At 43.2% G+C, this 13,538-nt stretch overlaps 1 protein-coding gene across 2 annotated transcripts in view; it reads left to right on the top strand.

Moving 5' to 3' along the window:
* Window positions 1-13,538, top strand: part of HPGD (15-hydroxyprostaglandin dehydrogenase) — a 91,425-nt gene that overhangs the window by 48,744 nt on the left and 29,143 nt on the right. The window contains exon 5 of one of the 2 annotated variants that reach the window (XM_073577578.1): window positions 9,132-11,790. The exons of the other annotated variant lie outside the window; for it this stretch is intronic. Within the exon in view, the coding sequence (XP_073433679.1) occupies window positions 9,132-9,145 (14 nt within the window). The 3' untranslated portion in view covers window positions 9,146-11,790. Of the gene's footprint in view, window positions 1-9,131; window positions 11,791-13,538 lie in introns of those variants that run through there. 2 annotated transcript variants of the gene reach the window in all.

The raw sequence follows: 13,538 nt of genomic DNA, 5'->3' as shown, positions 1-13,538 counted from the left end.
CCCATCGGACGATGCTTGCACAGACCCCCGGACATCAGCACAGCCCCCCGGCAGGCCGGCACAGCCCCCCGGCAGGCCGGTACAGACCCCGGGCAGTCCACACAGCCCCCCGGCAGGCCGGCACAGCCCCCCGGCAGGCCGGCAGAGACCCCCGGAAGGCCCGAAATGACGGCGCATCATGATGCGCGCACACCACGCATCATGATGACGTCATTTCGGCTGTCAATCAACTTTGAACTTCCGATTCCGATGCCGACTTCCGATATTGAAAAAATATCGGAAGTCGGTATCGGAATTCCGATACAGCAAGTATCGGCCGATACCCGATACTTGCGGTATCGGAATGCTCAACACTACTTGTGACCAATGATGTCCCAGATGTGCTCAATGAGAGACAAGTCTGAAGATACTGCAGGCCATGGTAGCACACTTAGGCCTCCTTCACACTTCATTATCTCCAGTACGTGTGGTGATAGTGTTCACACATACTAGAGACACTTACACACGTAGATCCATTCAAATCTATGGGTCTGTGCACATGTCAGTGTCTTTCCATGGACCGTGTGTCCGTGTGCAAAACACATTTACATGTCCGTTCTTTGCTGGCAACATGGTCCGCAATACATCCCACACACGTGCACACTAATGGCAGACAGATCCGTGTTTCGTCAGTGTGACATGTACTGGCATCTGGGAAAAGCAGTGCAGTTAGCACTGTTTCCAGGCACTGAATCCAGCTGAATCATCATTGTCGACTGGTCTCCCTGCAATCAGCGTGACCAGCCAATGCTGCTGAAAGTTGGAGTCAGCACCCACCGTCTGTGATGTATCGCACTCATTAAATAAGTAAAAAAAAAGGTGGGGTCCCTCTTAATTTTCCTAACCAGCTGAGGGAAAGCAAACAGTTGGGGGCTGGTATTAAGATTTTTGGAAGGTGCCAATAGCCATAAAATTTCCCAGCCTGTCCGCTAACATCAAGCCCAAGGGTTAGTAGTGAAGTGGTGTCTATCAGATATCCCCATTAGTAACCCTGTAGTCAAAATTAATAAAGACACACCCACAGAGAGAAAAGACCTTTAATTAAAAAAAACACACTCCAACCCTCTTTTACACATTTATTAATGTAAAAATAAAAATTCAAAGCATTCCTCAACTGTCCGCCGTTAATCCATAATGATGAGATCCCACTATGATCCCCAACTCTGCTATATCAAGATGATTTGGTTAGCGGTGACATCCGTAACATGACCGCTCACCCGCTCACCAAGCCAGCCGGGACACACTGAGCTTAGCATGAGAATGCGGCTGCAGTGACGAGCGGTGACGTACTTAAGGTTACCGCAGGTCACAGGCAGCAGTTCCCACAGTAAGCTCTGTGTGAGGCGGCCTGTGAACTGCTTTAACTTCAATTAATGTTCCAAATGCAATCTAATGTTTCAGGAAATCTGAGTCTAATGCTAATACGATAAGTATGGCCAAACTTTTAGGCTATGTTCCCACGATCAGGAAGTGGCAGCGCTTTGGACTCAGCATATCTTCACTGCGTCCAAAGCGCTGGGTTCTAATCACGCAGGTAAATCCACATATGTTCACTGAACAATGCAGATTTACCACATCCAATACATTTCTCTTGTGGAAATTTTTCTTGCGGAGACTTGCTGTGGTTCGTAAAACCACGCGGCGGGCATGGGATTTTTATAAATTCTATGAGCTGTGCTTGCACTGTACAATGCAACATTTTGAACGCAGCACAGAGTGCTGCATCAAAAACGCTGCTATTCCTCATCTTGGGCACGTACCATTAACGTTTTTTTAAGTTGGGGATAGGAGCTCTGTGAGGGACAACAGTGCAGTAACTGGCAGATAGGAAGGGAGGGGCAACATAGCAGTGATTGCTAGAGCAAGATGAGACACGATAGGACAAAAGTTAACAGGGGCACTGTGGGTGGAGTTGGAGGAGAAGAAGGTGGCAGGGACCCTGTGAGGATATAAGGATGTGAGCTAAAATAGCAAGGCCTCTGATGGTGGAATGGTGTCTCATTGGGCCAAGTGAGGAAATGAGAATCATAGGAAAAAAACATTCACCTACAGTTGCAGTCTTCTGTGACGGCAGTAGGCCCCTTTTTAATATTTGTGGCTGGGCTCCTGAAGAGTTTACTGCCTTATGTCAGGCCTGCGTCAGCTTGAGATAAGCTCTGGTGTGGTGGATTTCCATTTAGGTGCCAAAGGTCCTTGGAGATCCTTATTGCCATCCAAACTGCCTATATGATAATCTGCCTACAGTTATTGCCAGTAGTAAAACAGTGGTTAAGCATCCTAGGTCATGGACGTGATAACCATTATCCATACATGTTTTTCTGTGAGTGCTTTTTATGAAGTGTAACTTTATCACTAATTACATTCTTTCTCTAAAACGGTCCTCATCTCAACTTCTATCATGTTGCTCCACTCATAGATAAGATCATATTGCATACCGTATATCTTTGGAGCAAAGCCAACATTACTAAACAGTAGTTCTTGCGTTACAGCATCACACGTGTTTTAGACATCACCCAAAGTCAGATATCTCTGTTATGAGTGTGTGTCAGGAAAATAAGCAACTGACAAAATTGGGATGGGTATATATACGGTAAGTAGAGGTCAATCAGCTATGAGGAATGGTTAGAATATATATTATGTAACTTTAGCATGTGATTTATGGTAACATTAGGGTCATTGTATTCATATGATTTCATGGATTACTTTCATGTGAATATATAGGGGGGAACAGGGGCATAACGAATGCAGTCGCAGAGAATGCGACTGGCACCTGCAGGAGGAGGGCCCACCGACGCCAGTGCCTATCTCAGCTCTATATGTGTCTGAGGATGCACATTCTTCTGAAATGTATTGCGAAGCAGAGACCCTGCGGTCTGGCATGGCGAAGTCAGCTGCCGGCCTCTGTGCTGGCTATATATATCGTACATCACGGCAGCACGGGAGAGAATCTTTTATTTATTTTTAAATGTGTTGGAGAAGAGTGGCAGAAAATGGGACATTATACTAGGGAAGGGCTCAGGATAGGGGATAATTACTGTAATGGGTATAGGATGGGTGTCATTATTACTACAAGAGGCCTAGAATGGGGAAAATGACACCAGAAAGTGACCCATTATGGAGGACATTATTACAGGAAGAATGGGAGACATTATCATAGTGAGGGGCCTAGTATGGTGGACATTTTTTACTAGAAGGGGTAAGGGGCCTAGGATGGGGGACATTATTATTGTAACACGAAGTATGACTAGTATAAAGCCTAGTGGCCAGTAGTAAAATTATAATCAGAAATCCTGCAGCATTGTGTATATATACAGTAATTAAGTTACACACATCATTTATAGACTGTTTAATTTATTTGCCTGTGTGTATTGGATGGGTCAATAGAATTTCATGTCAATAGCACCTTTATAAATATATTTACTTAGAAAATTGGAGTTCAATACTTATTTCACCCATATATATATATATATATATATATATATATATATATATATATACACATACTAGCTATTGGACCCATTCTACGCCCGGGTGTGCTGCTTCCATCCCGCGCCCTAATCTTGTCATGTGCTGCTACCATCTTGCGCCCCCATCCTGTCATATGCTGCTCCCATCCTGTGCCCCCTTCCTGTCATGTGCACCCCCCATCCTGCGCCCTCATCCTGTTTTCGAGCGCTTCCTATTCTTTTCTCTTTTCGGAATTGTTAACAATTGTGCTTTGAAAATTTCATTTTTCAAGATTTCCCATCCTTCCTGGACATTTTTGTCCTTAAGGATATCCAGCCATTGGATCCCTCCAATTCTCTTTCTGAGTCCCTTAAAATCTGCCTTTCTGAAATCTAACCTTGACATCTGAGTCTTCACAGGTCTTCCTCCTCTAGTTATCCAAAATTCTAAAATAGCATGGATACCTAATGCAGCCAGGGTACCTGGCTAACACATGGAAGGCTGTGGTGCCCTTCATAGAAATGCCTCCTCACACCATTACTGACCCACTGCCAAACCAGTCATGCTGGAGGATGTTGCAGGCAGCAGAACATTCTCCGCGGTGTCTCCAGACTCTGTCATGTGTGTCACAAGTGCTCAGTGTGAACCTGGGTCAATGTCAAATCTTGCAAACACTGTGTTCTCGGGCAAATGCCAATCGACCTGCACGGTGTTGGGCTGTGAGTACAACCCCCATCTGCGGACGTCGGGCACTCAGACCATCCTCATGGAGTCGGTTTCTAACCATTTGTGCAGACACATGCACATTTGTGGCCTGCTGGAGGTCATTTTGCATGGCTCTGGCAGTGCTCCTCCTGTTCCTCCTTGCACAAATACCATCCCAACTGTGAAGTATTGTGGGGGAAAAATCATAGTTTGAGGGTACTTTTTTTGCAAATGAGACAGGACGACTGCACCATATTGAAGAGAGGATGGATGGCATCATGTATGCCAAGATTTTGGCCAACAACCGCCTTCCCTCAGTGAGAGCATTGAAGATGGGTCGTGGTGGATTTTCCAGCATGACAATGACCCAAAACACAAAGCCAAAGCAACTAAGGAGTGGCTCCATGAGAACCATTTCAAGGTCTTGGAGGGATCTAGCCAGTCTCCAGCTCTGAACCCAATTGAAAATGTTTGGAGGGAGGTGAAACTCAATCTCGCCCATCGACAATCCGAAACCTGGAATATCTGAAGAAAATCTGTATGGAGGAGTAGGCCAAAATCCCTGCTGCAGTGTGGGCAAACTTGGTCAAGAACTACAGGAAATATCTGACCTTTGTAATTGCAAAAAAATGTTTCTGCACCAAATATTAAGTTCTGTTTTTCTATTGTGTCAAATACTTATTTCAGGCAATAAAATGCTAATTAATTATGTAAAAGTCATACAATGTGATTTTATAGATTTTCTAAAGATTTTTTTTCTCACAGTTGAAGTGTACCTACGATAAAAATTACAAACCTCTCCAAAACTTGCAAAATCGACAGTGTATCAAATACGGTACTTATTTTCCCTACTGTATGTACACACACGTGTATATTGGGCTTTTAGATGTTTTCTAGGCTACTCAGGTTCACCTTGTCTAATATTTTGCCCCTATGAAAATTATCTAATAAACAGAAAATTGAAAGGGGCATATACTGTAAATATTTTGATCTGTTAAAACTTCATAGGATTTTCAGTAACTGAATGAAGACATTTGTAAATCAAGGTATGTGAAGAATCCCTAACACCTAGAGACTCTACAAATGTTGCGTAACCTCCCTGATTTATTCATAGCTTATTCATAATTTGTAAGATAAAAAGACACAAGGCTAGTGAGTTCAGACAATTCACTTGTAATGTTGATTCAGAAGAAGGCAAAAACCATCATGAGAAACATAATTTCATTCTGATTCCTAATAAATCCCTGGATCAGGAACCCATCTCCAGAAATGTAGTGCATATTATTAAGTTCTGTGCGCATCAGAGTCCTATGTTATGCATGTTGTAACACGCTAGGGGAATTGTAGGGCGGATTGGCCATGACAAAGATGGAAACAGTCCATATAAAGGAAACGTGGGGATTTTATTTTCAGCCAAAATGCAGCAAACAATAAAGCAACTGAAAAATAACAAAGACTTGCCTATCTAGGCACTAATAATACACCATATCTCTGACTCACGCTACCAGGGATGTGTGCAGGCTTAGCTCTCCAGCAACTCAGTGTTCAGCACATTTAACCTCAGTACATATTCTTCTCAGAAAATACACCATATCTGTCTGGAAGCTGTGTCTCTATGAAGCTTTTCCTTTAGCCTTCTCTGTGTCTGCAATAAGACGACCTCTCTCAGCTGAGCTGGCTAATCCTCCTGAGTACTACCCATACTAGAGAGGGAGTGGGAGTGATGAGTCCCATTACCAAATCCTCCTCATCACTCCAATGTGGTGTACGTGTTTTACATGGACCCATAGACTTTTATTAGTGTTTGTCATCTGTGCTGCCGGTAAAAAACTGTGTCTGTGTAAACAACATGGAGACTTGTCACAGTCTGGGTAAAAACACAGACACTAGCACAGCAGCCTAAGTTATAATGGGTACGCGTGGCATCCATGTAAAAAGTATGGCACACATAGTACAAACATGAACATGTGAAGGTGACCTAACATTGTTAAACTCAAGAAATACCTGTCATGCCCCTTTTGATCTATTTTAGTGAAATAACTTTGATGACTTTATTAGGCAGATAGGTCAATAATCTCACTGCTGATACAGTAAAGAATCCTCATTCTTGAAAGTCACGTAGAAAGAACATTAGTTTTCAGATCAAAAACTTATACTCAAAAGTTGTATATACGCTTCTCAACATTAAAATTGAAACATCAGAAAGAAAAAGTTGTGAAATAATTGAACTCACAGGATCAATAGACAGGTTCATTAATTTGTTTATTTTACTCACTTATAGAGCGCCATTAGCTACACAAACATAAATGAAACTATGATTTTCAAAACATCTCAGAGCACCCTGCATGGCTTAAATGTGTTCTCATGGCCTGCAGGATCTACGAACTTGTGTTCCATTGAGTTCTTCTGGGATGTCATTGTTCGACAATTGCAAAAAGAGTAGGCAGCAGTGGATCTTGCTGATTTACGAGCCCAGGTGCATTCAGAGCGGCACAACATTCTTCACGCAATCATTAATAACCTTGTTGATAAATTGTAAAGGCGATAAGTGAGAGTATTTCTGCATGTGGCGCTTAGACTCGATATTGAATACATCAAGATGTTTCAAAAACATTTTATTCCCATTTTTCATCCTTTACAGTGGCTTGCAAAAGTATTCACTGCCTTGTTTTTTTATGTATTTTGTTACATTACATCCTGTGTTAAAAATGTTTGTGATGCAATTGATGTGTGATGTTAAAGCAGTAAATAGTCTAAGTTGGTGAAGTGAAGTGAGAAAAATACAGGCATAGATTACATTTATGAGCTCAAATAACTAAAAAGTGTCATGACCATATGTATTCACCCCTATTGCTATGAAGCCCCTACAAATTTCTGGTGCAAGCAGTTACCTTTATAAGTCACGTGCATAGTGAAAGGAAGTCCACCTGTGTGAAATCTACAGTAAGTGTCACATGTCTGTCGGTATATACCCACCTTCTCTGAAAGTTCACAGAAGCTACAACACTATTAAGCAAGAGGCACCACTAACCAAACAACACCATGAAGACAAAGGACATCTCCAAACAAGTCAGGGACAAAGTTGTTCAGAAGTACAAGTCAGGGTTGGGTTATAAAAAAAAAAATCACAATCTCTGATGATCCCCCAGCTCACCATCAAGTCATTTATCATCAAATGGAAATAGCATGGTACCACAACAAACCTGACAAGAGAGGGCTGCCCACCAAAACTCTTAGCCTGAGCAAGGAGGGCATTAATCCAAGAGGGAACACAGAGATCAACGGTTACCTTGAAGGAGCTGTAGAGTTCCCAAGCACAGAATGGAGTATCTGTCCATAAGACCACAATAAACCATATACTCCACAAAGGTGGCCTTTATGAAAGCGTGGTAGAGAAAAGTCTTTACTTACACACAAAAATTGTAAGGCTCATTTTGACTTAACCAAAAGACATGTGGGAGACTCCCCAAATATATGGAGGAAGGTTCTGTGGTCATATGAAACCAAAATTGAACTTTTTAGCCACCAAGGTAAAAGCTATGTCTGGCACCAAATAACACCGCTCATCACCCTAAAAATACCATCCCCACAGTGAAACATGGTGGTGGCAGTATCATGCTTTTGGGGATATTTTTTGGCAGCAGGGACAGAGAAAATGGTCAAGGGGAAAATGGGGATATTCTCTCTGCCTTGTTCTCTCATCTCTACTTACTATGGGCAGCATGGCTCTTTATTTACTGTATCTGTGACAGAGGCCTAATAGGGAACTGTAGCTTAGCCTTGTTAATTTACATTAGCAAACAAGTCATCACTTTCCCAAGTATTAGATTGTTGGGATTAGATTACAAAAGTATTAGTCACTTTCTGAATAATTGTCAGCTGCTTCTGATATGGACTGAAATTGACCTTGGAAATCACTGCAGTTAGAGCAGCAATAAAAAAAATAGGAAATGTCTTAATATTGTCATGCATTTATAGATTAAACCATTTTGCATTAAATATCTTGATACTGTTTTAATTCCAGATCTAGAAGGTCCCACTTAATGCCTAGCATTCTGTAGCTTGCTTGATGAACTGAGATAGCGTTTTTTGCATTGACAAAACATATTCATGAGTTAAAATAAAAAGCAAGAAACAAATAATGCATATTCAATACTAACCAATGTATCTCTCCTTTCAAAATTCAAAGAAAATCTGTCATCAGTTTTTGTCACCCAGTCTGATATCAGCATGATCAGGGACAGCGACCATTATTTCTTGAATGTGTCATTTACTGCACTGCTTCCTGTGGTTTTGATAAAATCATAGTTTTAACAGGAGGAGATTATTACTAGAGGACTAGTAAACCTGCGGCCAGGTAGTCCTTCATATTCATGAGCCTGCCCCATCACTGATTGTCAGCTTTCTGACTATGCACAGTGTACAAAGAAAGCTGCCAATCAGTGGTGTGGGCTGGGTTATACAGAAATCCACATTCAAAGACCTTGTAGATTGCAGCAGAGAAAAAACTGGAGCAAGCAGCCCAGTAAGTGATATATGACTGAAATCGGTGTCTCTGATCACATAGACTCAACAAGTTGGGATTTTCCGCCCTGGTCCATATTCACCAACTTCTGGTAATGACTGTTTCAGATAATATCATACTGTATCTACGACACCAACACCACAACTCATTTTCAGCCGCCCTCTCCATGTTTATTTGGACACAAAGGTTCTGTTAGATGCAGTAACATCTCATTTAATCTTCTGGATGCATCAGATTTGGAAGATTTTAAGAGGCTTGGCTATGTGCAAACTCTACCAGGAATAACACCAATGTAGTCCAGAAAACAATCCTATAAAGGACCTCATGCAAAATGTGAAACAGATAACCCACAAAGAAATCATGACTTTGACCACATATCATTATAAAACATAATGAGCTTTTGAACAATCAACAGGCAGCCCTGTCTGACCAGCCTGACCAAAGAACTGAGACGGGTTTCCAGGGCCACTGAACGGAGATGGAAGAGAACCCATTCTACTGAGCACTTCATCGCATACAAGCAGTCCCTTGCCAGCTTTAAATCCACGCTCTCTGCCGCAAAACAAACTTACTTCGCATCTCCCATATCCTACCTGTCTCACAACCCTATACAGCTCTTCAACACTTTCAATTCTCTACTCCATCCCACTGCACCTCTTCCCCCTCCTCTCATTTCTGCTGAAGACTTTGCCTCTTTCTTTAAGCAGAAGATCGACACGATCAGACAAATCTTTGGCCCGCAGCCCCCAATGCCCCTCTTAGCCGCTCAGCCCTGTTCTGCAAAAGCCTGCTTCTCCACCATGACAGAAGATCAGCTCTCCTCCCATCTGTCAAGATCACACCTCACCACTTGTGCCCTTGACCCACTCCCGTCTCACTTCATCCCTAACTTGGCCACAGTCTTCATCCCATCTCTAACACACCTCTTCAACCTTTCATTTACAAATGGTGCCTTTCCTTCATCCATGCCTCAATCACACCCATCCTCAAAAAGCCCTCCCTTGACCCATCCTCTGTGTCTAACTATCGCCTGATATCTCTTCTCCCTGACGCCTCAAAACTACTGGAACAGCATGTATATCTTGAACTGTCCTCCCATCTCTCCTCCTGTTCCCTCTTTGACCGGTTACAATCTGGCTTCTGACCGCATCACTCAACTGAAACTGCCCTAATTAAAGTTACTAACCACTTACTAACCGCCAAGAGCAAGCAACACTACTCTGTCCTCCTTCTCCTGGACCTGTCCTCTGCCTTCGACACTGTAGACCATTCCCTCCTGCTACAGACTCTCTCATCTCTTGGCATCACAGACTTGTCCCTATCCTGAATCTCATAATACCTAACAGACCAAACATTTAGTGTCTCCCTCTCACACACCATCTCCTCACCTTGCCCCCTGTCTGTCGGTGTTCCTCAAGGCTCTGTCCTAGGACCTACTAGTCTCCATCTTTGGCTTGGGACAGCTCATCGAATCCCACGGTTTGCAGTATCACCTCTATGCCGATGACACGCAGATCTACCTATCTGGACCCAACCTCGCCTCCTTACTGACTGAAATCCCACAATGTCTGTCTGCTATCTCAGCCTACTTCTCTGCTCGCTTTCTCAAACTGAACATTGACAAAACAGAATTCATCATCTTTCCCTCATCTCACTCTACCCCTCCACCAGACCTATTCATCAATGTCAATGGCTGCTCTCTTTCCTCAGTCCCGCACGCTCGGTGCCTTGGGGTGATCCTCGACTCTGCGCTCTCTTTCAAACCACATATCCAAGCCCTTGCCTCCTCCTGCCGACTCAAACTCAAAAATATTTCACGGATCCGCTCATTCCTCAACCACGAAACCACAAAAACACTAGTGCATGCTCTTATTATCTCCCGCCTCGACTACTGCAACCTCCTACTCTCTGGCCTCCCCTCTAGAACTCTGGCTCTGCTCCAGTCCATCCTACACTCTGCTGCCCAACTAATCCACCTGTCTCTCCGCTATTCCCCAGCCTCCCCCCTATGCCAGGCCCTTCACTGGCTTCCTATTGCCCAGAGGCTCCAATTCAAAGCCCTAACTATGACATACAAAGCCATCCACAACCTGTCTCCTCCATACATCTGTGACATGGTCTCTAGGTACCTACCCACACGCAACCTTCGATCATCTCAAGGTCTCCTTCTCTACTCCCCCCTTATCTCTTCTTCCCACAACCGCAAACAAGACTTCTCCCGTGCTTCCCCCATACTCTGGAACTCTCTGCCGCAACACATCAGACTCTTACCATCAACAGAAACCTTCAAGAAGAACCTGAAGACCCACCTGTTCCGACAAGCCTACAGCCTGCAATGATCCTCAGTCTACTGAACCACCGCACGACCTGCTCTACCCTCTACTACTGTATCCTCACCTATCCCTGTAGACTGTGAGCCCTCGCGGGCAGGGTCCCCTCTCCTTATGTACTTGTGTGTCCCTTGTCTTACACATGTTTATTGTACCTGCCTATATTTCCCCTTTTCACATGTAAAGCGCCATGGAATAAATGGCGCTATATAAATGCATAATAATAATAATAATAATAATAATTGGTACATAGTTATAAAAATTTATAGAACAAAATATAAATAAAACATGACATATAATCCACACAATGTAAGGGAGAAAAAGTGCTGTGGTTTCAGGGCAAATCAAGAACCCTAGACTAAACCAAAGTTAAAAATGACTTAAGTTACCGTATGGTATGTTATGATATCTATCTATCTATCTATCTATCTATCTATCTATCTATCTATATGTGACATCAGGGACAAAAATACATACATGCAAGTGAAGAAAGTACAGAGCAAAATGTTAAGTATAACGGTGGCAGACAAACTAATGAAAGTCCATACAGTGTAAAATCATAGACACATATAATGCTGAGTCAGATATTATAATAACAACCAGAGGTAAGGGGGAAGCCCATCACACGTTTTGCATAATGTGACCTGAAGTCCAGAATAGTGAGAAATCTTTTGGAAATTAAAAAAAAAAAGTGTGCTCAAATTCCATATACAAAATTAAAAAGTAAATGATGTTGTAGTTTCATGATCTTAGATTAGACTTTTTTTTTTAATCTTTGTTAAAAAATTCAGTTTGATGTTTACAAATCAAGAAATGTTAACATCTGCAATATATGACCTAGTTCAGCAAGTTAATAATCAGCCTGCCCTGCCACGCCGGGCACTGTTAGAGGTTTGCCTGTAACTCATTCATCATACATGGCATTTCTGTGCAAAGCCAAAACAATATTTAACCACGTGATTAAAAAGGTATTATTATCTGTGAATGCTGGTACCAATAGCACCACCCAATTCGTCTAATTTGGGTAACTGCCCCACCAGTTTCCTCACTCGTACTTTTGCCTCTGGGCATCACATGCTATAATGTAACATACTGCATCTTAAAACACTGTTTTTTGCTGCCAGTCTTAGTGAGTACTTCCTCTAGAATACGACGCCCATAATTTATTAAGTATGCCCTCGAAAATAGACGTCACCGATGACTTTCCATTTAAGGGCTGATCTTGTTTCCTCTGTCCCTGTTTGCTACATTCGTTCCTTTTCAATATGACTTTAAAGTGTTCTCTCTTGCCAGCTGATCATTTCTTTTCAGACTCAAGGAAGCGCAGTGTCAGTGCGGGTATATAGGGTCGTGAGCAGGCTTTGGAATTGCATCTATGTATGTCCCCTAAAATGATACTTTATTAGTTAAAAACCACAAATGTGGTAAACACACCAAAGAAAACACCAGTGAAAAAAGTGTTCAAACAGAGACCACACTAAGGTGACACCTAAGAATCCCTGATATATACCTGAGCTTAAGTCTGCCTGGCCGCGGAGGTTGGCACCCTAGGGGGGAACGTTATGGCGCCCCCGCTCAACGATGGCTGTCCCTAGGGGCCCTGATGTACCCTGCAGCCACTAGTGGTCCCCTCTACCCGATAATCAAGGGGACCCCTATTTCTAGACAGAGATCAATCTGCTCTATAGAGGGCCCTGTGTCCCAAAGAAAGAGGTTAAAAATAGAACACACATGGCATAAGGTGGTTTAACTGGATACTGAATTGCAGTGTCCCACAACAGATATGAACAGTGAGACATCATGCACCAAATAATGGGATTCAAAACTGGACACTTAAAGTACATTCAGTGATGCCTCGGTCTCACGTGCACAAGATCTCTTCATGCAGAGAATTATCAGTATACTAGCAGCTTTGATTACTAGTATCACAGAGATCAGATATCAATAGTAAATCCCATTAAGAAGATAAACACAGAACTGCCACAGCGATACTCATCTGTGTTAATCGCCACCTGCCATCAATTGGTTAACGCCTCAACGCGTTTCGCCTCAGTCGGCTCATCAGGAGGCCTGATACTGCGATATCTTGTGTCCCATGATGGTGTAATAGCCAAACGATAATTAGTCCAGCTCCTCTTTTTAAACCCGCCGCACAGAGCACAGGTGTCCGCCCACTCAAATTACATGGCGTCCCCGCCTCACTGAGCGCCTATTGCAACACTATCCAGGCCCTGGTGCTCCAATTAGCTGCCAGGTCTAACATGCAGCGTCACTCCCGTGTAACCAATCAGGTATCCTCAGACAAACAGTCTCTCAGCGCTCTCCAATCGCCAAGGCTGAGACTGGTTGCCGAGTCTGACGTGCATGCAGCGTCACTCCTGAGTAGCCAACCACGTGTACTCAGACGGGCTGTCTCACAGCGCTCTCCAATCACTGCGGCTAAGACATCCTGCCGGGTCTAACGTGCATCACCCACATACGCCATCCACAGC

This window comes from Dendrobates tinctorius, unplaced genomic scaffold, assembly GCF_039654945.1.
Source record: "Dendrobates tinctorius isolate UK_male_01 unplaced genomic scaffold, ASM3965494v1 ptg000008l, whole genome shotgun sequence".
Lineage (NCBI taxonomy): Eukaryota > Metazoa > Chordata > Amphibia > Anura > Dendrobatidae > Dendrobates > Dendrobates tinctorius.
This window is presented reverse-complemented; position numbering and strand designations above follow the sequence as displayed.